The following is a 24894-nucleotide window of genomic DNA, read 5'->3' on the forward strand; positions in this document are numbered from 1 at the left end:
CAAGCCAACATAGACATCACAAAGGTTGTGTGATGTCCATGGATTGAGTAATAAATCCCAAGAATAAATTAATGAACAAATAAAAGTGATAATATAAAATATCAGTATAATGACATAATATATTAATATATTATATATTTAATATGATAGTAATTAAAATTAAGAAAATGCTAATACCATTATATAAATATATTAGTATAATAGTGAAAATATTAATATAATATGAGTTACTTAATGAATTACATAATAGTGTTAAATATTAGTATCAAATATAATACTAATTACATATCATCGATTGGTTATGACTGATTCATTGATTAATGAAATCCTTGGTCGCTGCATAGCCTCTAAGTCATGACTAATAATATTATTAGGCATCCAAAATTCAATTGCCCTTACAAACTGCTGTTATTATGGTTTGATTACAGCCATAGATAGGAGCTGATAATTACTGTGAATTGATAAAGACCAATCAATTGATTCTGGAACAAGCAGTCAAATATTTGCATCTCCGAGTAATACAATATGGTTTTTGAAAATCATCACATAAGAGATATGGCAAGAATTATATGATAATTAATATTAATATATATGTAACACTGCCAGGATAGAGCACGATAAGTATTGTCTATTCCACATTAATTTTTCTAAGCCATCCATTACTGATTATTGGTGATTCAAGTAAAATTATGAACATTATTAAGATCAACATTTATGGTCAACAATGCTGATTTGTCAACCACAGAGGGATGCGTGCTCTTGGAAAGGATACAACCAAATGCAGTAGAGGCAGAATAGGAGCAGCAGTCTGCTTCATTTTTCAATGTTATGTTTTTTATGTTGAATGTGAATATCATTATGATACATTGATACTTATTACTTTATGACAGTCCTCTATCCTGTTGGCATATAGCTTTAAGCATATTTAGGTTTAGATTTTCAGATTTATCATGTTTATCATTATGATATTGTTCACTAATATTGATATGCATTTTGACAATTGAGTACTGAAATTGGATATTATTTTCTAGGTGGCATTCAAATGTTGTATGTTATGGTTCTATAATGTTTAAATGACATACTTTGTACTTAGTTTCATATGAACGACATGTATATTTGCAAATTTCAATGTATATTTTCAAATTTCCCTATATACATATAGTTGTCCCCATTTGCCATCCCCCCTTATCCCCAAAATCGCCAAAAAAATTTGCCGTCCTGAAAACCCGTCCTACCATCCCCCATCATCCCTGTACTGGAAATCCAAGGTAACATAGGGTAGCATAAATGTTGGATGAGTAATGAATAAGATATGAGAAAAATGTCAAATCTGCTTGTAGCTAGAAACGTGCCCAATCTACCTGATAATGAAGCTGATAACAGTGGATTCCAAAGGCCAAACCCCAAGGGAATGACATCTAAAATGTCACAAAAGAGGATAGACGTCCTCTAATGCCAAGAACAAATCTGCAACTCACACATCAATTTTCTTCTCATATTCAACCTATTGAACAATGACCACCAGCTCTCCTTTTATTTCCACTTCATAGGGTTGACTTACTTTTCACAAGCAATGTGGGAAAAGATATAGTTCCACTTTTCCTCCAATAGGTGAACCTCCTAGAAGAAATAAAATAATACTAAATTCCTTCTTATAGATAACATCAGATAAAATAATAGTATTAATGTCCAACAAAAGACCACAAAAGGTCTATGGGACTGAGAATTTACAATAGGACATCGAACAACAACAAGAACACCAAACTGTGTTTGAGAAAAACAAGCAACAAGAGCAAGAAGAGAAGAGAAGAAAAGCGCCAAAAAGTCAAGGCAAAGACAAGATTCTTTTAATTTATTAATTTAACTTTAGTCACTTTTAATTGAATTAATTAAATATGAAGTCACCTTTTAATTTTAATTTATTTAATGACTTCATAAGAAATTAATTTAATCAATTTCTCCTTATTCCTCCACTTAGCCTTCGGAGAATGTAAAGGCTAAGAACTCCATGAAAAGGCTAAAAAAATGGCGACATTACAATCTGCCCCAATTGAAATTGCTTGTCCTCAAGCAATCTCAGTTCTAGATGCTGCAATACTTGCTCTTTTCCCAAGTAGCATCCTCGTCTAGCAGGCTTTTCCACTTAACCAAGTATTCCTTAATTGCCCTGTTCCTAAGAGTCCTCTCTCTGGTATCTAGACAGCTTCAGGGATCAACGGAACCTTACCCTCCTCATCCAATGATGGAAAATCTATAGAAGGCACAATTCATTGACCAATGGCTTTCTTAAGTCTCGACACATGAAACACATTATGTACTCGACTGCCCTCTGGAAACTCAATCTCATAGGCGACTTCACTCTCTGTGAATCATTTTGTAGGGACCATAAAACGTAGGCTTCAGCTTCTCGGCTCCGCTCTTCTTGAGCGATGATTGTTTGAATGCCTATAGCCTCAAGTAAACCATATCCCCTACCTCAAAACTGTGCTTTACCCTATGTTGATCAATATATAACTTCTATTGATTCTGAGCCTGATGTATGTTCTCCCTGAGCCCTCTTAGGATATCCTGACTATCCTATGACAAGTCTTTGCATTTGGGCACTCTTTTGTCCCCCAAAACTAAATTGATGAAGCTAGGTGCTTGTTGGTACCCATATGGACCCAGTATTTAAAATTTTCAGTGAGATGTTGAACCCTTTTGAACCAAGGTTTGAAGTAGTTCGAAGTGGTTCGATGGTTCAAAAAGTTCATCTTGCAAGTTCGGTACAAACAAAGTTCAGATTCATGGTTCGAAATGCAGATCCATTGATTTAGAAAAGTTCAAAATCCATGTTCAGATTAGTACTCAAGTTCAGTCCTAATTCATTGGTTCAAGTTCAGAGTTCAAAGCCCATTTCAAAAGCATTGTTTGGGTTTCCAGATGCGGGCCCATGGATCTCATATTTCAATTTAGTAGTGCAAGGTTCAACTCTCCAATTGGACCAATGAAGTGTGGTCAAAAACTTGGCTATGAAAGGTCATGAGTTTTGACACTAGTTTTTCCACATCTCTTGCACTCGGTCTTCATGAAAATATTGGTCATAATGTCACACCTCCCATATATATATGCACTACTGTACATGTGGAAAACTTTAGTCCTCAATGGGCATGCCGACACGAGGATCAAAAGCTCATATTGTTCCTACGTCGAGGTAAGGTAACCTTGTAAAAGAGTAAAAGATGAATTGTCCACGGGTAGAAGTAGAGGAATGATGTGTTGGGTATGTGCCTTGTTGAAGCATACATATACATCATTTGATTTCATGCCAACAAAGAGGATACCCGCAGATCGAGAGAGGCTTGGATTGAAATGTTAGCATGAAATATGTCATTTTACACACTCCATTTGCAAGGATAATCATTGAGAGTTGGGTGGTTTATTATTTCTCATTACCATGTTCGAATTCAAACATGATCCATTAGGTCTCCTACAAATTATCTGTTAGAAGTCGTGTTTCCATGTGTAGGAATCCATTTTTGCCGAGTTTGTATCCTCCTCATGCATAATATCCAAAGATTGATCATCATGCCATATCAATATCTTTTTAAGCTTGAGGGAAAAGTGGAGCACACACCACATATATGTATAACCCGATATCTATCTCTTGATCGGGATTTTTGGACAGATTGTGCATGGTATTCCCAAACATATGAATCGTTCGGCAAAAAATACCCAAGCTCGATGAAGATATGAAGTCTCCTTTCGGCATCAAGTGGGGAGCTTGTGGTGCCCTTTTCCAAACTCTTTTCAAAACCCATGTCATTTCATAACATGGCCACGAGGAGCCTAGAAGGGATACTCGGCAATCAATATATGGAATCCACAAAACATGCGGTATGAGAACACCAGTTACCCGACCACGAAATATTAAACCTAAAGCCTGCAACATGGATGTGTCCGATGTTAGTCGGATGAGAATGTCATGTGTCTGCTACAACTCCACATAGTGATATTGTTCATGATATAATTGCCAACCATTTGACTAAATGCCAATGACCATGACTCATGGAAATGTGTCGTCTTCCATCAGAGGTAGTTTTTGTCCTTTCCTATAGTGGATTCATTGTGGAGGCACAATTAAAGCGTGTGGAAGATTGGATAGAACATCTCATAGTGGGAACCCATATGTCTGCACAGAGATTTTGAGTGCGGGACTTGGCATCAGTTTAAATAAAGGTAAAATGAGAAGCCACCATGCATAATGGATTGACCAATTATCCTAAGGGATTGTAGGTATGTTGAAAGGAGTCGGGGTACCTAAAGGAGTTTTAGAATTACACAACGCATTGGTAGATGCGCAGAAATAAAAAGGCTAAGTCAAAAGATATGTTTAGAAGTGCTCAGGTGTGTAGTTGAAAGACTCGATATGTCTTTCAAAAAAATCTCCAGTCCAATAGGGAAAACAACACTATCAAGAGCTATTAGTTTGGAATAGGAACTCACGGTGAACATAAAAATAATGAGCACAGAATAATTGACAAAATGCACAGACTTGGAGCCCACAACATTTAGATAGAAGGCGACAATGATGTTGGTACCCGTAGGGCTCCATTCAACTCAAAGCCGCGGCGTGGAGATAGAAGGTAGTATATTTAGATTGAAGGTAGAATAGATAAAAAGTGACAGTGCTTCCATGATGAAGTCAAATGTCAAGGTTGAACCTTTGATCAAGGCGGGGTATGGAGGATGGCATAAAAATGTTTAACAAAAAGTGTACTTGTCCTTTATGCTCAAAGCTCGTACACAAAAATCCTTCTAAGTTGTAATCATTGTAGGAATCATAAGATCATCTAAGGTGGTGCCTTTCAAATCTAAACTTCCATCATGCAATCAGGGGTGAGTATATGTAGGAGATAAACTCTCAATTATACAAGCAGTATGGAAGAAAGGAGCCTAGGGAATGTTAGTATTTCATAAAGCCAACTGAACATCCTAATGCATGATGTCGATAAACCTCAAAGACAGAAGTCTATTCTCCTTTCATCCAGGGTCGACTACATACATGCATGTGGAAATATCTTTAGAATACTGTCATCCATATATAAGGAGTAGAGCTAAGTTCATGGTCGTGATTAAGCTCCCTAAAGAGAATCAGTGATTAAAATACCCATGCAATCAAACTTGTCAAGAAAAGTGTATAAATGCAATGGAAGTAGTTACAGCTGAGTCTCATCACAAATAATAACAGTATCAAGTGCATTATCAATCGTGAGAGGTGTTAAATCGGGAGTCTGCAAGATGAAATAAGTCAAATGTTTTGCCAATTGAGAAACATCATAAACCATAGAGCACTCCGCACTCAAATGAGAAGAATTGGTATCTTGACTACAATTCCAAGAATTTGAGCATGCAGATAAAGGGAAAGCACTAAACATGCACATCCCCCCTTAGTAGGATGACTCATCTCATAAATGACAGGTGGCCAGATAATTTGGGGGTGAATAATATGTCAGTGTTTACTCCAAGATCAACCAAATTACATCCCAAACATAGGATTATGGTATAATTAAAATAAGAAAAGAAACAAAGAAAAGAGTTAACTTCCAAAATTAGTAATTAAAACTAAAAGGGATCATCGAGAGACAAAAGGAGTTAAATAGGTGGAGAAAGAGAAGGCGTGGGTTCCAGTTTTTTTTGATTTTCCAGTTCTTCATGGAAGGAAAGGCAGACTTTGGGACTGGAGGAAGAGCAGAGCTCTGGTCTTTTTTCTAAACTGTGTTAGGAAAAGGGGGTGAAATTTTGATTTTTAAATGCAATGTAAAGGAGGGAATTTTTGTTTCTTCCAGATAGTGATTCTGATGCAACATGTAATGAGGTCTGCGTTATCTTTACATTTTAGAGAAGGGAGACTTGGGAGATAATTGCACACCAAAACTTCGAGTTTGGGCATTTTTCTTTCCACTGATTGTTATCTTTGTGTAATTTTCAGTTTTTTGTAAACGCATTTTAGTGACGTTGTTTTTTGAATACGTTTAATTTCAAGATGTCTTTGAAGCTTTGATTCTTCGCTTTCTAAATTTTTCATTCTCTTTGTAATGCAGCATTCGGGTAGATGAACTGTGTCATTTACTATTTATTTCCTTTCAATCAGATTAGTTTTTCCCCATCTATTTCATGTTTGCGGATATGTGTGTAAACCTTTTGTGCTTTCTTGTTAAAAGCATCCATATTTTTATTTTTGTGAATTCATTGTAAATCATGCACGAGGAGCTATACCTGGATAAATTCAGAGGGCATTTACGCTTTTCGATAGCAAAATGACCCAACTGTTAGTGTATATTTAGTTTTCCTATTTGGGCTTTGGGGTTAATTTGTAAATTTTTCTTTGGAGGACAATCTGTTCACCAACAGTGCTTCATAGCCATACAATGCCATGAAACGAGTCATCCTAATGGACATATGATAAGTGGTATTATAACAATACTCTCCCATATGCAACAATCTGACCTAAGCTCTCTATTGTGCACTAGTTCCTCAAATATCCCTCCACCCATTTATTCACAATCTCCGCCTGCCCATCTGTTTGTGGATGGTAACTAGTGCTAGGTGTAAGATCTGTACCACAACCTAAACATTTCCTGCCAAAAAAACTCATATATTCACAATCTCTGCCTGCCCATCTGTTTGTGGATGGTAACTAGTGCTAGGTGTAAGATCTGTACCACACAACCTAAACAATTCTTGCCAAAAAAACTCATAAATTTACTATCTCAGTCATTGACTATGAATCTATGAAGCCCATGTAACCTGAATATCTCTCTGAACAAAAGATCTGCCACCTGTGCTGTTGTGTAAGTGGATGGAATAACAAAGAAGTGAGTGGACTTCGTCAAGTGGTCTACCACCACATAGATGCAATCGCTCCCCTGCACTCGTGGTAACCCGGTGATGAAATCTATTGAAATACTTTCCCATTTCCTGTCAGGAATGGGCAAAGGCTAAAGCAACCCTACAGGAAAATTGTGCTCTCCCTTATTTTGTTGACACACCATGCACTCTCACATATCTCCACACACCATCCTTGAGTCCCCTCTAGGTGAATCTCTCACAGATCTGCCTATAAGTTTTGAAGACCCTAGGATGTCAGGCAGTAGGCGCATTATGAAATGCTCTCAAGATCTCCTCTCTAAACTGTGATGTAGGAATCAAAAAAACCTTGACCTTAAATCTGATCAACCCATCCAACACCACATATTTGTCATCTTGAATGGTGCCCACAACTATCCCAGAAGCCCAAACATCTCCTACATATTCTATTGCAGTCTGATCTATCCAATCTTCTGAAATCTCTACCAAAGCACATAAGTGAGGTCTCTAGGATGAAGTGTCAACCACCACATTTTTCTTACCTTTGACAAACTATATGTCAAAGTCATAAGCTTGCAATTTGGTAACCCATTTCTACTACTGGTCATTAAGATCACACTAGCCCATGAAGTATTTAATACTATTGTGATCAATCTTGATCACAAAACACCCACCTACCAAATAAGATCGGAATTTTGCTAATGCATGCATTATGGCCAACATTTCCCTATCCTATATAAAATAGCTTCTCTCAACTCTGCAAACTTTCCTACTCTTGAATGCAATGGGGTGTCTCTATTGCATCAATACTGCCCCTATCCCATCTTCTAAAGCATCACACTCAAGCTCAAATGGTTTTGTAAAATCAGGTAGGGCTAGAACCAGACAAGATGACATCACCTGTTTGAAGTGGTCAAGGCATCTTTGTGCTGCCTCTATCCATGTGAAGGTCCCTTTCTTGGTGAGATTTGTCAAAGGTGCGGCAATCTGTGAGAATCCCCTAACAAATCTCCTGTAAAAACCACATAAACCAAAGAACCCCTTAAGTTGTGTGAAGTTTGTGAGAGTGGGCCAATCTATAATAGTCTAATCTTTTTGAGATCAACCCGAACAACATCTGCACTAATGATATGCCCAAGGTAAAGGAGCTCGGTCATGCCGAACTTGCATTTAGATTCCTTGGCATACAACGTCTCTCTCTCTCCAGAATAGATAACACCTCCTCCAGATGTTTTAAGTGCTCCTCCCAGGTCTTTCTGAAGACCAAGATGTCATCAAAGAAAATCAAGACAAATCTCTTCAACTGCCTCCTAAATACTTGGTTCATATAACTCTGGAATGTGGCAAGCACATTGGTTAGCCCAAATGGCACAACCATAAACTCAAAGTGGCCATAGTGACATTAGAAGGCTATCTTCTCAATGCTCTTTGCTCTCATCTGGCTTTGATGGTATCCAGATCATAAATCAATTTTGGTGAAGAAGTGTGCCCCATGCAACTCATATATTAGCTCATCAATCCTAGGAATGGGATACCTATTTTTAATTTTTTTCTTATTCAGTGCCCTGTAATCGATGCACATGCACATCATCCCATTCCTCTTCTTTACCATTACTATTGCTAAAGCAAGAGGGCTTTTGCTAGGCCTAATATGTCCCATCTCCAACAACTCCTTAATTGCCTTCTCTATCTCATCTTTGTGTTTCTTAGGATGACAATAGGGAGTAATCATAATTGGTTTGGCTCCCTCCACGAGCTCAATAACATGCTCTATCCCCCTGTTAGGAGGAACCCCATGCGGAATCTCACCAAATACTTTAGCATGCCTATCAAGTATCTCCTGGATATCTAGTGGATGACTCTTCACCTGTGGCTTCTGTGAAGCTGGCATGGTGAAACATTCTGCTGCCCAGTCTATATCATCATGCCGAAAAAGTCTCTGTATTCTCCTCAAGGAGATCACTTTGCAGCCCCCATCTGAAAGTCCTCTAAGTTCAAAAGTTCTGCCCTCATGCTGGAATCTCATCTCCAATTTCGCTAGTTGAGACCATCCATGTCATACTGAGGATGACATCATAATCTCCCATGTCTACTACATAGAACTCACCCACCAACTTATAGCCATCTCCAAACCTGAGGTGAAGATTAGATATCTTCCGAGTGCATAATAATTTGTCATTGTTAGCCACCATGACTCTAAACCCAACGTGCTCCTCAGTCTGTAAACCTCTCTTGGCTACCAACTGTGCATCTATGAAATTATGTGTAGCCTCAGTGTCAATGAGTGAGATCACTTTCTACCCCTGGATAGTACCCTTGACCGTAAATGTGATTTCCTTTTGAGCCCTCGTTAAATGTGCCAACGACCTCTCATCCTTAGGAATGCTACTCTCCTATGTAGTGCTACCCTCATCTGAATCGGAGTGCTAATCCGCCCTCTCTAATTGTGACTCCGTTGTTAAGAAATACTCCATTTGATTCGCCTTAGCCTTGAGAGGGCACTTATGAGATAAGTCCCAAGGCTTTCTGCAATGAAAACAAAGCTTCTTCCTCAACTCATTTAGGGTGTCATTGTCCAACCTATTATCCTTTTTTGGTTGACATCCTTGTGAAAAGGTTTTTTGTCATGCCCCTTGGCCCAAACCCTCAAGGGATCTAAGAGTCCATCCATAAACAGCACCACTAATCTCCTCTTTGAAATATCTTTGACCAAAACAACTAACCTTTGAAATTCACTTATATACGTCTCAATTGATCCCCACTGCTTGAGTTGTGCCAACTCCTTAAACTGTAACTCGGGATCTTTGGTATCAAATCTTTCTACGAGTCTCTCAATGAACTCGTAAGATGTGATCTGATTATGCCCCAAGGTTACCATGCCATGTTGCCACCACTCATGCGCTAGACCATCCAAATGAGTTGTTGCATACTTGATAGCCTCCTTCTCAAGCATAGGATTCAGTTGCAAGTATGTATCTACCCTCTGCACCCAAGCTCGTGTAGTCATCTTCCATGAAGCATCATAATAAGGTAAAGAAAGTTTTCCAACTTTCTTAGTTCAAAGTTTTGATTCCTCCCTCATGCCCTAGGCATGTGTCTCATCCTCAAGTCTGTAAAATCTCTGAGAGAAATGTCTGCCTGAAACTCTAGTCCACTAGCCTCTCGGTCCCTCCTGAACTTCTCTTGTAACTCAGTAATTTGCAGTTCATTTATTGGTTGAACCAAATCTTTGGGTGGGAAGGTGGGTAGAAGAGGTCTCGAGTTCGTTGTCCGAGTTGGGCGTGTAATGTGTCTAAAGTTGTCAGCCTCATTGCCATTTTTGCCATGTCCATTATTATTACCATTAATGTTATTCTTAGGACCATTATTGTTGCCTCAACGTTCATTAATATCAATGCCCCCATTGTTATTGTTTCTATTGTTGGCATCACCTGGATTAACGTTGAGGCTCATCTGTCTAGCCATAAGCTGAAGCATCATGTTCATTCGCCTATTCTACTCCTACTGCATACGCTGCCCTTGCTCTAATGTATCTAGTAACTATCTGAACATTACCTCCCCCTAATTTGGACCAGTATTCCTGCCTCCCCCTAGGTATTCATGTCATCTCGGTCAACCATATTGCCCTCTTGATCAAAGAATGTCTCCTTTGTGTTTGTATGACTGGATTCTATGTACATCTGCACGGATGAACTAGACTCTTCGCTCTACAGGTCTGAAATCCTATTTTGTCTTACTCTGGTAATGTGGAAGTTATAAGGCCCCTGTCACATGCTCAAACAAACTTTCTTAACCTGATTTTTAGCTTTTTGACATTTCATCAAACAGTTTTCCCTCTCCTTTATTGTTCTAAATTTCTTGTAATGCCTCCATAGGATGGCAGGACAACTAGGCCCCAATACCACTATAATGGGAACCCTTAAATGCCCAAAAAGTAAACAATTGCTGATAAGATGTTATTTAATGAAATCAAATACATGGCAGATTATCAACTCACTAATTGCTCCAATATTATTCACATAATGCTCCAACAAATGTTATTTAAACTTGCTGCAACAGTGACATGAATAGTAACCACATGAAGAGTACCCGTGTGAACAGTGTTGTTACAGTATTTTGTCTTTCAAACAATCCAATAGCTTCATATAATCATTCCCTCAAGGTACCATAAACGTTGGATGAGTAATGAAGAAGATATGAGCAAAACATCAAATCTGCATGTAGCTAGAGACGTGCCAAGCTTGCCTAATAATGAAGCTGACAACAATGGATTCCAAAGGCCAAACCCCAAGGGAATGCTATCTAGAATGTCATAGGAGAGGATAGATGTCCTCTAATGCCAAGAACGGATTTGCAATTCACACATCAATTTTGTCTTTCAAATGGATCGCATGAACAATACCTGCATGAATAGCGCTGTTACAATATTTTGTCTTTCAAACAGTCCAATATCTTCATATTATCATTCCCTTAAGGTAGCATAAACATTAGATGTGTAATGAAGAAGATATGAGCAAAATATCAAATCTGCCTGTAGCTAGAAACACGCCCAATCTATCTTATGATGAAGCTGATAACAATGGATTCCAAAGGCCAAACCCTAAGGGAATGACGTCTAGAATGTCACAAAAGAGTATAGAAGTCCTCTAATGCCATGAACGGATCTGCAACTCGTACATCAATTTTCTTCTCATGTTCAACTTGCTGAACAATGGCCAACAGCTCTCCTTTTATTTCCACTTCATAGGGTTTACCCACTTTTCACAAGCAATGTGGGATAAAAGATATAGTTCCACTTTTCCTCCAATAGATGGACCTCCCTCTAGAAGAAACGAAATAATATTTAATTCCTTTTTCTAGAAGATTTTTTTAATTAATTAATTTAACTTCAGTGACTTTTAATTAAATTAATTAATAAAAGCCACCTTTTAATTTTAATTTATTGAATGACTTTATAAGAAATTAATTTAATCAATATCTCCTTATTCCTCCACTTAGCCTTTGGAGAATGTAAAGGCTAAGAACTTTATTAAAAGGCTAAAAAAATGGGGACATTACACACACACACACACGTGGGTGTGTGTGTGAGATCACATTCTATGATATAGATAATAACAATTAAATAATGGAAGATTGAAAGTTCAGGATGCTTAGGGAAGACAACTGTGAATTGTCTATGTTTGGAGTGCAATAAGAGTTATTATCCATGGTGAAACAAGCATTGAAAATTTCTACATTTCTAGCCCAAGAACTTGATGGATTTTGGCTTTATATCTCTTTCCCTGACCTCAACAAACTCAAATTTACTTTGCAAGGCCTAGAGACTCGAAAATGGCACTAAATTTACTTTGCAAGGCCTAGAGACTCGAAATTGCCACTAAGACCCCTCAGACCACTTACTCCTAGTGCTAAAGCAAAAGAGGGGGTCCCCATTTGTAATGGAGTGATTGTATGAAAACTTCACAACAGGTGCCTTCTATATTGGTGTTGCAGGCCAGTCACTATCTCCAAGATCAGAAATCTATTCTTTAGAAGGGCTTGTGATTACATAATACATACTTCTGTTTTTCCTGACTGCTGATCGATTAATACCAGCTACTCATCATGCTGGGTGCTAAGAAATAAATCTATTGCATCTGGAGCGTGATAGAAATTCTGAGTACTTTAGTATTAGTGCTGATTCATGTTTATAAGTATTATAGCTGGTTGATGTCCCTGATCATTGCAGATTCATCAATGACAAAATATATGTAATAAAAGTTTAGAAAATTATATCCTCCATTTTGTATTACTGTTTTAAACAGCGAACACTGACTGTAAGGTAGGTTTTGTTTGCATTGGTTTATCATTTTTCTGAATGTCATATGAATGCATTGGAAATTGCTTCAACAAATTTTGCAAAGACAGTGCTTACCAAACTTAAGGCCGAACTCTTAAATCAATATCTCTACAGATGAGAAACTTATTATATAAAGAAAACCACCTGTTATTCTGTGTAACAAATTTGGACAAGATTCCTCTGGGGGATCTTACAGAAATGATGAGGAGAATTTTAGTCACCAAAACAGAGTCTTATATGAGAGATGGAGGGATCATTCTTTGTACAATATTTAAATAATTACTGAGTTCTACATTGACTTTCTTTGGCTATCCAGCTCAAAGATGCCTAGTCCTTTCCATAGGGGGTCATTTTCATATGTAGGACTGTATATGCAACCAAGAAATTGATATAATCTCTATAGAAATTCATATTTTTCACAAACACACGTCCCCAATTTTATTTGAAGATAAATATATGAGACAAGCATAGAAAATCTATTTCTGATATCAGTATGGCAAGTTTTCACAAGAATGCAATTGAATAGAGATGTGTATCATCTCGATTGCGTTTTAAATCATAAGCATCATAGCATTTTGTTATTAAGTTTGATGTGCATGCTGTACTGTAACATATTTTGTTACTGTCTCCAAGTTTGCATTCTAAATTGGCTTTTCTATTGCAAAATGTTTGGGCTCAGGAAACATGCTTTAAATTGTCTTTTCTCCTATTACAGACCTATTTGCGATCTTTGACAATCAGGCTGGAAGAAATGAGAGTAAAAAGGGCTGATACAGAGGCATGGATGCAGCATCGCTTGCTCCCTAAAGATCTTAGAGATCGTGTTCGCCGTCATGATCAATACAAATGGCTTCAAACTAGAGGAGTAGATGAAGAGCAATTAATTCAAAGCCTTCCAAAAGACCTCAGACGTGACATCAAGAGGCATCTCTGTTTAGACTTAGTCAGGCAGGTGAGTGATATCTATCACACAATTACTTCTATCTGGTATTTAACAATTCTCTTCAATGCCAGGTTGTAACTTTTAAACCTGCTTCATGGTTGAATGGCTCGTGATGAGTACTTGGATATTCATTCTGTTTAAATCCATAATTTTCCTTTAATAGATTTTCTATATGGTAGGTACATTTGTTTAAGAATATGGATGATCATTTATTGGATGCACTGTGTGAGCATCTTAAGACATGCCTTTATACTGAAGATACATATTTTGTAAGAGAAGGAGAACCTGTGGGCGAGATGCTTTTTATCATTCGGGGCCATATAGAGAGCATGACAACAAATGGAGGGAGAACTGGATTTTTCAATTGTAGTTTTCTGAAACAAGGAGATTTCTGTGGGGAGGAACTACTAACATGGGCTTTGGATCCAAATTCTAGTGCAAAACTTCCATCATCAACGAGAACAGTGAAAGCTTTGTCAGAGGTAGAGGCGTTCTCTTTAAGAGCAGAAAATATAAAGTTTGTTGCAACCCAATTTAGACGCTTTCACAGCAGACAGGTTCAACATACCTTTCGCTTCCACTCCCAGCAGTGGAGAACATGGGCTGCTTGTTTCATTCAAGCAACCTGGCGCCGTCACTACAAAAGGAAGGGTGCTGAAATTCTTCTCAGAGAACAGCACAAATTGGAGACTGCAATGGCAAACAATGGTGCTATTTACCCCAGCCCAAGAGCAACATTTTATGCATCCTTTTTTGCGACAGATGCTCTTGATGGTATGCAAAGAATGCGTACTATGAAATCAGAACAGCCAACACAGCTTGTTGAACTCAAAAAACCCTCAGAGCCTGATTTCAGTGCTGAAACTTCTGGAAAGGTTTTATTTTAATTGTTTGCATCATACAGGATTCTCCCTTTGCATGCAACCATAAAATGAGTCTCTGCTATTTATATGTGGGAGTTTGGAAAGAGTGATCGTTTCTCTTATTCCTGATGGATTTTATAAATGTTTTGAACTGGAGAAAAATGTTTATATGTAAACCAATTTTCATGGTTCTTTCCTTGTGATTAAGATTTTAAGATTAATCCTATGCATATTATTTTCAATTTTAGCATATTTTCCTCCTGTGTCTAAACTCCAGTTAGTGTAAAATATTGGCTGTATCAAGTGTCAGACTTAATTACTGCTGTTCTCAGCAGCATATCAAATATAATCATTCCTGATGGGAATAACATTATCCTCAAGTAATGTGAAATGAACCCCACTTCTGTGTGCCTTTTGCTTTCCCGTCACTTCACTCAGTTTTTTTAGTGTGACAGTAGTTTAATGACGTGGAGTGTTTCTGATTTTTTTTCTCATAGAGCTTTTAGTATGAAGATGTTTCTATCCCTTGCCCAATGTTCAGACTCAATTAAATGCATGTTAACACTTTGATTACCAATGTCTCTTAGAAGATACAAAATTCAGAAATGATTATTGATGTTCAAATACAACCAAGCTAACTTAATGCTAGTGATGGTGACTATAACAGTTCTAATAATACCAGTAAGGATAACACCCTTCATACTTCAGACAGAACTACTACTCAGTGGATGATTGTGTAAAATCCTGAATGGATATTACCCACAATTTTTCTCCCACAGAAATTTTCAGAATATAAACAGATATATAATTCAAAATAAATTAACAAGCTCATATTAATTCTTCAAAAATATGTTATTGCTTAATACATCAGCAGTACAATAACAAACACCAAAAATCCAATCTTAAAAATAATATTACAGTTAGATTGGAAACATATAGAAAAGAACCTGTAACATCAATGTGAACTCTGATGTGAATTCATCACCAGTGCTGAACCGGATTGATGTCCGATCAGTCGAGAAGATCTAAACGTTTATGTCCTCAAGTTCTGGTAACTGAAAGCCAAAGCTTCCCTTTTCTCCAAGAGACATCTGAAACAATTCGAAAATCCAAGCATGTGTAAAATGCGCTCTTCGTTCTTCTTTTGAGAACCCAACGTATGACTCTTCAGCTTCCCTATTAGTGTCTTTGTCCGTTATGCCAAATTGTCTCTTATTAATACCCTTTTATAATAAAAAATGCCTTTAATAATTCTACATTAAGTCTTCCTCAAGCCAATGTTGATATAAATATGGGTTGGCCTTTTAATTCTCTAATATCTCAGAAAAGGGAACATTACAATCCTCCTTCCAATTGTTTGCCCTCAAGCAATCATGGGTCTATGAATCAATACCAAGATCCCACAACAATCTGTAAGTAGCTCTATAGCCCAATGTGAAAGCACATCCTACCATATTGTGAAGCAAGTTGTCCAAATGCAACTCTTCTATCAATAAGATCTGCGGATCCCAAGTCAACCTGAGAAATACTACTGCGCTTCCATGTTGTGTTACTTTGATCACAATTGTGTCAAGCCTCAAATAGTGAAGTAGCTCATCATAGCCCACATAATGCAAAATGACCATCATGTTAACTCTTGGATCCCAAATCAACCTGTCAGCATGATCTTGGGTGTAGAAATAAATGACCATTGAATCACCAACCTCATTAATCAGCCAGTTGAACAAGTAGATGCCAAAAATACCTCCCACATGCAAGGAAACCAACTCATCAGGCCTGAAAATGTCGATGCCATAACTTGGGTTTGCATCACAAATGTCGACAAAGTCATCAATGTGTCATTGAACTGCGAGAGAAAACATTACGTATGAAATATATCGCAACTTGTCTGGTCCCCACTCATCTGCCCGCAACTCACTAACACCTATAGGCCAAGCCAGATCTGAAAAGGTACTAATAGTCCAAGTAGGCATCCAGTGACAACTAAAGCATGGATGATGAAAAAATAACCAATTGGTAAATTAATTGTTTCAATACCATAAAAGCTCAATGGAAAATCTATTAGTGGGCTGGGGGAACCTTCATTATTCCTTGAAGACAACTCTAAACTCACCTGATTCACTACCAATATTGATAGTCATATTATCTTCTTCACTATTGAGCGGTTCATCATCATGTGAGTCTCCAGAATATGTATCACTTTGTTTGTCCTCTATCCCATGATATGGTGAAAACATGTAAGTATTGTTGTAAAGTTAAGAACTCATGTTTGACCTCTTGTTGGTCCTTATGGTCTTCATCAACAAAATGTGCCTCAATAGGATGGAGAATGGTGGGAACATTGTACTTACTTTCATTCTCACAAATGTTATTGATTCTTTCAACAAATTGTACCATCTACATATTACGGAAGTAATTGGTAAATACTTGCATGTTATTAACAGAGATTAGACGGTCAATTTATACAACTATATGAGACGATGTTTCCTTAGGAAACAATCGTAAAGAATAGAAACATTCTATTCTAGAGAAAACAAAAAAACGAAAGCAAACTAAAGTTAATTAGATATTTACAATAGATAACCATTAACTAATAATAGACGACTTATCTATTATTGTAATACCCTCCCTTAATGGTTAATCTATCCACAACACCAAGCTGTCCTCCGAATTTGACAAACTTATCAAGATCAAGAGGCTTGGTGAGAATGTTTGCAGTCTGATCTATGGTAGGAACATACTGCAAATCTATAGTCCCGTCTTCAACCAGCTGTCGTATGTAATGACAATGAACATCCACATGCTTGGTTCATTCATGGAAGATTGGATTTTGTGCTAACTTGATAACACCTTCGTTATCAACAAACAGAGTAGTCGGTTTTGCTGGTGACATCTAAAAATCCCCAAGCATTTGACGAAGCCAAACAGCTTCACATCCTTCTTTAACAGTTTGTCTGTATTCAACCTCTGTAGAAGAGAGAGAAACTGCATGTTGCTTCTTATTGGTCCATGTGACTGCATCGGATCCCAAACTGAACACATATCCAGATGATGACTTTTTATCATCAACAAAGCTTTCCCAATCTGAATCTATGAACCCACTGAGTGTAGGATTAGAGATTCAAGAGTATAGAAGTCCATAATCTGAAGTGCTCTTCACATAACAAAGCACACGCTTTGCTGCCATCCAATGATCAACCTTAGGGGCTGTCATAAAGTGTGAAATATAGCTAATTACGAAGTTGATATTGGACCTAGTAGCAAAGAGGTAAATGAGGCTGCCTACTAGTTGCCTATATGTAGTATAATCAATGGGAAGAGAATCAAACTTGTTGATAACTTGAGACCTTTCTCCATAGGTGTAGATGTAGGTTTGCAATCCTGCATACGGAATTTGTTTAACAGGGCCCTGACATATTTGGACTGAGAGAATAATATATGAGAAGACTATTGCCAGACTTCAACACCTAGGCAATAATGCATGAGCCCAGGGTCAATCATATCAAAAGACTGGTATAAATTCTATTTGATTCCTTGACTCAAAGATGTCGAACTGCTAGTGATGATCAGATCATCCACATAAATAACCAGAAGGATGATGTCACTATCAGTAGTCTTGATGTACAGATTTGAGTTTGAAGAACTCTTGAAGCCTTGATCACTGAGGTACTTATCAATTTTTATGTAGCATGTCCGAGGGGCTTGCTTCAAGCCATAGAGAGCTTTTACCAATCTGAGAACTTGATGGTTTTTACCAACCTTGAAACTAGGAGGTTGTGTCATGTAGACCTCTTCATGGAGATCACCATTTAGGAAAGCACTCTTGACGTCCATCTAATGAACCTTCCAGCCAAATTGTGCTGCCATGGCTAGGACTAATGTGATGGTGCTCATCTTTGTAGTAGGAGCAAAGGTCTCCTCATAATCAATGCCTTGACGCTAAGAAAAGCCCTTTGCCACTAAACAAGCTTTTTACTTATCCAAAGTACCATCTGATTTGTATTTGATTTTGTAGACCCATTTGCAGCCAACGGGTTTCTTCCCTGGTGGAAGATCATAAAGGACCCAAGTGTTGTTCTTCAATAGGCTCTGGTTTTTAGATGTCATGGCTTATTCCCACTCTGGAATTCCTTTAGCCTCAGAATATGTTTGAGGTTCAAACACACTGTAAATGTTAGCCATGAGAACAAAGTTAATAGAATCTGCAGTTTTGCTCTTTTTTCGAGCAATTCTCCCATCAATGAGCTCATCATCATGAAGATCAGCAGTGTCTTAGCCCACCACTTAGGCCTAATAAGAGAATGACCAACATTAGTACTAGGAGATGCTTGATCAACAGGATCCTCATCAGAAGAATCTGGATCAAACTCATGTGAAGCGTCTACAAAGCGAGGTGATCCTGCAAGAGAAGCCGAAGGTATCTATACAGACATTACTGGTATAACTGGAGCTGCAGGAGCTATTGGAGCCCTCCCATCAAATGGACCTAATGGAAGCCGAACTCCCAAATCACGAGCCTGCATAGGCTGGTCTACTAGATCAAGAATAGGAGAAACATGCATGAAAGGTCCTCATTGCTCATCAAAGACTACATCACGACTATAGATGAGACAAGAGGTCTCAACATCTATTAGGCGGTAGGCTGTGAAGACTGCTATATCCAACAAGCATGAGTTTCTAACTCTTGGCATCCAACTTGGTGCGTGATGCATCAAGGGTCCAAACAAAAGAAAGGGAGCCAAAAACCTTCAAGCGACTGATTCTGGGCTTTTGACCTGACCAAGCCTCTTCCGGAGTTTTATCTTTGACCGTCACTATGGGTGACTGGTTCAATAGATAAAGTGTAGTGTTAACTGCTTCTGCCCAAAATTGCTTCGAAACATGTCTGTGTTTGAGCATGGATCGAGCCATCTCGGTGATTGTCATGTTCCGATGTTCAACTACATTGTTCTATTGTGGCGTGTGGGGTGTGGTTAATTGGTATTTGATGCCATGTGTATCCTAGAAGCTGGAGAAAGCATTAGAAGAAAATTCCCTCCTATTGTCTGAGCTAAGAGTAATAATAGATTTCCTAGACTCTTTTTCTACTAAAGGTTTAAACTTCTGAAATACAAGAAATGCATCTAATTTCTTTTTAAGGAAATACACCCACGTATTTCTACTGAAATCATCAACAAACAACAGAAAATACCTAGACCCAAGAATAGGAGGAGTGGCCATAGGGCTGTAAGTATCGGCATGAACAAGCTGAAGTACCTAAGAAGCTCATCATGAATCACTACTGGCGAAAGGTGTGTGATGTTGCTTCCCAGCCTGGCATGCACAAACTCTAAGGTGTTGAGTTTGAATCTCTGGCAATCTAAGAACAAGCTCATCCCGAGCAAGCTGTGAGAGATAATGCACATTTAAGTGCCCATATCGTTGATGCCAAAGTGTGCTAACAGAAGATCGTTGAGCAGCCATAGCTAAGTGCTGAGAATCACCAGAATCAGTAAGTCTAAAAAGACCATGATTCTCAAGACCCACTACAATAGTAGACTTAGTCGCTTAATCAGTTATGGTGCACTGATGTGAACTGAAGGTGACTGCCAAGTGTGGAGAATGTCACATCAACTGACTGGTTGAGACTAGATTTAGTTCCATCCCTAGAATGTAGTACACATCAAGGAATATGAGATTCCTCCCAATAGACTGAATTTGAATGTTGCCTTTACCAACAACCATGTACTCTTGTCCGCCACCAAAAATAACAGTATGAATAAGGCTAGTAGTCAGTAAACTAGTCTTTGCGGTGAGTGATATGATGAGAGGCACCTAAATCAATGTACGAAGAAGACAACTTCACATGATCTGCAGGTCTTTTAGCCATGAAGGCATAAAATGCAGATTCCACCTACTCAAGGTGCTGTACACTATTCACTTTGGGCTGTGAATCTGATTGCTTAGATTGTCCAGCTAACTGTTTCTGACATTCAACCTTCATGTGTCCAAAATTGTGGTAGTAGTTGCATTGAATGTTTTCTCTCTAGAACCACCTAATGCTGGAGTAGAAGACTTCTGCTGAGATGGCTGTTGAAACTTGCCTTTATCCTTCTGATAGGATTTCGCAGCAAAGGCTTGCTCTGTGGAGGTGGAACTAGAGCTGCTACTAAACTGTTGTTTCCACTGATCTTGCTAAAGCAGTAAGGTGCAGAGATCAATGAACTTCAAATCAACACCAGAAGATGAGATGTTGAGAGTCTCGATAAAATGCTCATAAGATTTTGGTAAACTCTGAAGAGTGATAACCATAATATCCTCTTCCTCCATCTTGCGACTAATGGCAAGCAACTGATCACAAATTTTCTAAATCTGATTCAGGTGTGCTTGGAGCAAGGTGTGCTCATCCATGACAATAGAAAACAAAGTGTTTTTCAAAAAGAAGGCTTTGCTTTTGTCAGAAGTCTCATGAAGAACTTTAAGATGTGTCCAGATATCGACGGCTGTCTTGCCGGATGGAATCTGAGAAAGTTGATCATTAGCCACGAATAATTTGAGAAGCATCATTGCCTCTCTATTCAGAGCCCATGTATCTTGATTAGGACCCGGAGAAGTCAGACACTTTGTAACATCCATAACAAGTTGATCAGTGTTCTGATATTCAAAAATTGCGATTATTTGCTATTTCCAAGTGTCATAATTTTGACCATTGAATTTGGAGTTATGCTCAAGCAAAATATTTTTCAAAGATACCGTGGCACGTTTTTAATGAAAAATTGTGAAAATCTGTGAAGGCACATTCTTCAAGGCAAAAATACGAAAGACCCAGAAAAATTAGAGTGACCCAGAAGAGAGCTTGAAAAACCTAGAAGGAATATGTTGTCGTTTTCTGGATCTGCTAGCTCGAAAATCGAGGCACCTAGAAAAAAAGGACAACCTAGTTGAGCTCTCAAAAAACCCACCAAGAATCTAAAATCTAAATTTTTTTCCGAACCCAAAAATTAGGGTTTTGAGCAAAAAACCAGTCGACGGCCATGGAGGTCAAAACTAGTAGAAAAAATGGCAAGAAATTGTCAATTTTTGTTTCAGAGCTTGACTAGAGGTAGAGACTGCACTGAAGATTGGAGATTTTAACTCCACAAATGGCAGAGATTGCAGGTTGTAGGTCACGAAAGACATTTGCACAAAAAATGCCAAAAACAACCCTTTTTTTCTTGGTAAATGTCGTGATTTTTGGTCGCAAGTAGAAGAGAAACCCCTTTAAAAAATAAACGCCAAAGAAATTGCAATTTGCAGATGTGAGTGGCAGAAAAAATGCCCAAAGAAATCACAATTTGCAGATTTGATTTTGCAGATGTGATTTGATCTTAGCGATTTGTAGATCCTCAAACCCTGGCTGAGAACCAGGTGTATAAAAGAATGAGCCTAAGGAATCACGATTTGGAGAGAACAAAACCCTAGCTCAAGATTTCAAATTTCTCTGGGCAGAAAACCCTAGGAAACCATTTAAGAATAAGACGATATTTCCTTAGGAAACGATCGTAAAGAATAGAAACATTTTATTTGAGAGAAAGCAAAAAAATGAAAGCAAACTAAAGCTAATTAGATATTTATAATAGATAACCATTAACTAATAATAGACAACTTATCTATTATTGTAATACTCCATAGTTCTATATTTAGTTTCATTTTCTTGTGAATGACTGCAATAGAAGTCTGATATTCAGCTTGGTATAAAGAGTAATGTGTCATATACTTAGCTAAAGATAAAGCCCATCTACATCTTTTTCTTTGTCTTTTCCAAAGTTGATAGCAAGTTCCCTATCCACTAAGAGCTGCAAGTAATCTTCTTTCATCATTTCAAATACTTTTTTATTGTTTTTAGTTTTATATTGGTGACTCCACATGAAAAACACTCTTGCCTTTCATCACTTTGAATTTTCCACATAAGTTCTTTAATGTATTGTGAGATTCACCCGCACTTGCCAACACTTGTACAACCCTCTCCATTGTGACTAAATATTTGTACACTAAATCTTGCAATGCTAAAGGTTTTTGTTCGGATCTGTCTAGAGTACATGGGTTGTCACACCTTAAGTTCACTAATCTGTTCTCAACTATGGGATCATTATGACCATCACACTTAATTTTTTCTATAGAGGATTTCATGCACTCTTCATGGTATGCTAATGGAATACCATCATGATCATTTATGGGTTCTACAAGGGACCTCTCTTCTTCACTAGATTTTCCAATAGTAATCTGCAAATTACCAATTAAGAGTTCAGTATACCTTTCACTTGTAGCAACTGATTCTTCCTCCATAGTATTGCTCTTTGCTGGTTGGAAATTATCCCCCATTTTCCTAGCAGCAAACTCGAAATCAGATGTTTTTGTTTCAGCTTCCTCCACATGAATCAAGGTTGTTTTGACGTTTGTATCTTTGTCATTATCGCCATTTGGCTGCAATAGAATTTCCTCCTTATAGACTCCACAACGATAGTCGGGTGTCCAACTCTCAGGACATTTAAAACAAACATGTTCTCTTCTCATTTGGTTGATTACTCTTTGTTAGAGATCCCAAAACCTGAAATCCCATTTAATTTAATTCAGTTTCAGCCCATTGTTGATTGTGTTATTTCTAGATTGTGCTTGGAAATGGGCATCACTCTTATTAATTATTATAACCATAATGTTGTTTATGGCTACAAGAAGATCTGCACTGTGTTCCTTCCAGATTGTGCCTAATAAAAGTTGAAACATGGTATGTATTAAATTTTGCATTCTCAAGTCATGTATTAGGTTGAACAATGTGATTTCTGCAAATGATTTTTGTATGACACCGCTTCTAAAGAAATGCAAACTATTGATGTCCCCCAGATTTAGGAAGCTTTCAATGACTAACTTAAGCAACTCCATTATGTATTTTTTGTAAGGTTCTGAAGGTACTAAAATTCTTGTAACCTTGGTCAAACAAGTAGTAGCCAATAGCCTTACCTTGCTATCTGAGTGCTTTATCCACTTGTGGGCATTCAAAGCATTCACTATAAGAAGAAGAGTGATCTATGAGGCAAACCATCAGTTGTTGGTTTCGACTATGAGGCAATGGCTAAGTCCTATCCAACATCCATGTGTTTCTTGAGACTCCCATGACACCTTAACACTCACTTTGCTTCATTGTTTTAACAATACCAGATCTTTCAATCATTTCCATACCCAGCTGCTATGTATCTAGATACTCCAGTTTCTGCCAGCACTCCACACTTCCTTGCTATCACTGTCAAGTTGTGACGATATCCTGTAATGCAACCACTTGTTGCAACATGGTATGTAATTTTTGTAACATGGCATGTATTAAATCTTGCATCCTCAACTCATGTAGTAGGTTGAACAATGTGATTTTACAAATGATTTTTGTATGACACCGCTTCTAAAGAAATGCAGATTATCAATGTTCCCTAGATTTAGAAAGCTTTCAATGACTAACTTAAGTAACTCCATTACGTATTTTTTGTAAGGTTCTTGAGGTAATAAAATTCTTGTAACCTTCATCAAATAAGAAGTAGTCAATAGCCTTACGTTGCTTTCTGAGTGCTTCAGCCACTTGTGGGGATTCAAAGCAATCACTATAAGAATAAGAGTGATCTATGAAGCAAACCATTAGTTGTTGGTTTCCACTATGAGGCAATGGCTAAGTCCTATCCAACACCCATGTGTTCCCTGAGACTCCCATGACACCTTAACGCTCACGTTGCTGCATTGTTTCAACAATACCAAATCTTCCAATCATTTCCATACCAGCTGTGATGTATCTAGACACTCCAATTTCTGCCAACACTCTACACTTCCTTGTTGTCACTGTCAAGTCATGTTGATATCCTCTAATACAACCACTTGTGGAAACATTCAACTCCTGTATTTCCATGCCCAACCCAGTCAAGCTTTCCTTGCACCACCGTGTTGAGAACTTACAGATTGTTAGCCCCCTTATCTTGTCGATTGTAAGCTCCTATTCAATAGTCGTTAATACTCCCCAGACATCCTTACGACATTACTGCTATAATAGTTATAAGCTATGTCCGACTAGTCTTGTCAAAGCTCTTCCAACATTTGTATCAACCTTGAACGATTAGTATGACATTCTTGAAAAATGTTTGCAATAATACACATCAAACTGAAGCTGAAGACTGCTCACAAAACAATGTAAAACCTGTTAGCTAAGGGGATTTCATCCCTTTCACGCAAGAGTATCTCACACACTCTATACTACTTTTTTCTTTTCTTCTGCAATAATACATTCTCGTGCTTGTGTGCAAACTTATCTCTGTTGTTCATTACCAGTTCACCTTCTCCATCTATAATGCTCCATACCCCAAATCAATCTTTAAATTCTTGTTTATTAAACATTAGCCTGAATTGAG

General features: G+C 37.8%; 1 protein-coding gene across 3 annotated transcripts in view; it reads left to right on the forward strand.

Moving 5' to 3' along the window:
* Window positions 1–14744, forward strand: part of LOC149559147 (putative cyclic nucleotide-gated ion channel 5) — a 275019-nt gene extending 260275 nt beyond the window's left edge. For all 3 annotated transcript variants that reach the window (XM_089833067.1, XM_089833066.1, XM_089833068.1), the window contains 2 exons: window positions 13404–13640; window positions 13811–14744. In XM_089833067.1, coding sequence (XP_089689193.1) covers window positions 13404–13640; window positions 13811–14518 — 945 coding nt within the window. In that variant the 3' untranslated portion in view covers window positions 14519–14744. The remainder of the gene's footprint in view (window positions 1–13403; window positions 13641–13810) is intronic.
* Window positions 14745–24894: the final 10150 nt, after the last annotated feature.

This window comes from Cupressus sempervirens, chromosome 5, assembly GCF_028749045.1.
Source record: "Cupressus sempervirens isolate cs-2001-9-10 chromosome 5, ASM2874904v1, whole genome shotgun sequence".
NCBI lineage: Eukaryota > Viridiplantae > Streptophyta > Pinopsida > Cupressales > Cupressaceae > Cupressus > Cupressus sempervirens.